General features: G+C 67.5%; 1 protein-coding gene across 1 annotated transcript in view; it reads left to right on the plus strand.

The window, feature by feature from the left end:
• Nucleotides 1–212: 212 nt before the first annotated feature.
• The window catches only part of ID1 (inhibitor of DNA binding 1, dominant negative helix-loop-helix protein), a 1116-nt gene continuing 996 nt past the window's right edge, over nucleotides 213–332 (plus strand). The window contains exon 1 of the mRNA XM_006767882.2: nucleotides 213–329. Within this exon, the coding sequence (XP_006767945.1) occupies nucleotides 213–329 (117 nt within the window). The remainder of the gene's footprint in view (nucleotides 330–332) is intronic.

Here is a 332-nt window from a genome sequence, read left to right on the forward strand (position 1 = left end):
CCTCCTCCCCGAGGTTCCCAGTTAGCCGCCCTGTCCCGTGCCTTCCCACTCTCTCCTGGAGATTCGGGGTCCCCTTTCCACGCCCTCCAGGGTACAATAGTAGAGCGGGAGGCGGGGCCCAGAGGCGCTCGAGGCCACACCTCCAGGCCTCTCATTGGCTGCTTTTGAACGTCTGGGCCCGCCCCTCGGGGCGGGGACGCGGCGTCTTTATAATGATCCGGCCGCGGGGTGCGGAGCGTGCCTTCTACAACCGTCTGTGCCGCGCGGAGGTCTCCTCTTGCACGCCCAGCTCCCGCCTCCTCGCGCACCCCGACGCCAGGATCATGAAGGTC

This window comes from Myotis davidii, unplaced genomic scaffold (assembly GCF_000327345.1).
Source record: "Myotis davidii unplaced genomic scaffold, ASM32734v1 scaffold562, whole genome shotgun sequence".
Classification (NCBI taxonomy): domain Eukaryota; kingdom Metazoa; phylum Chordata; class Mammalia; order Chiroptera; family Vespertilionidae; genus Myotis; species Myotis davidii.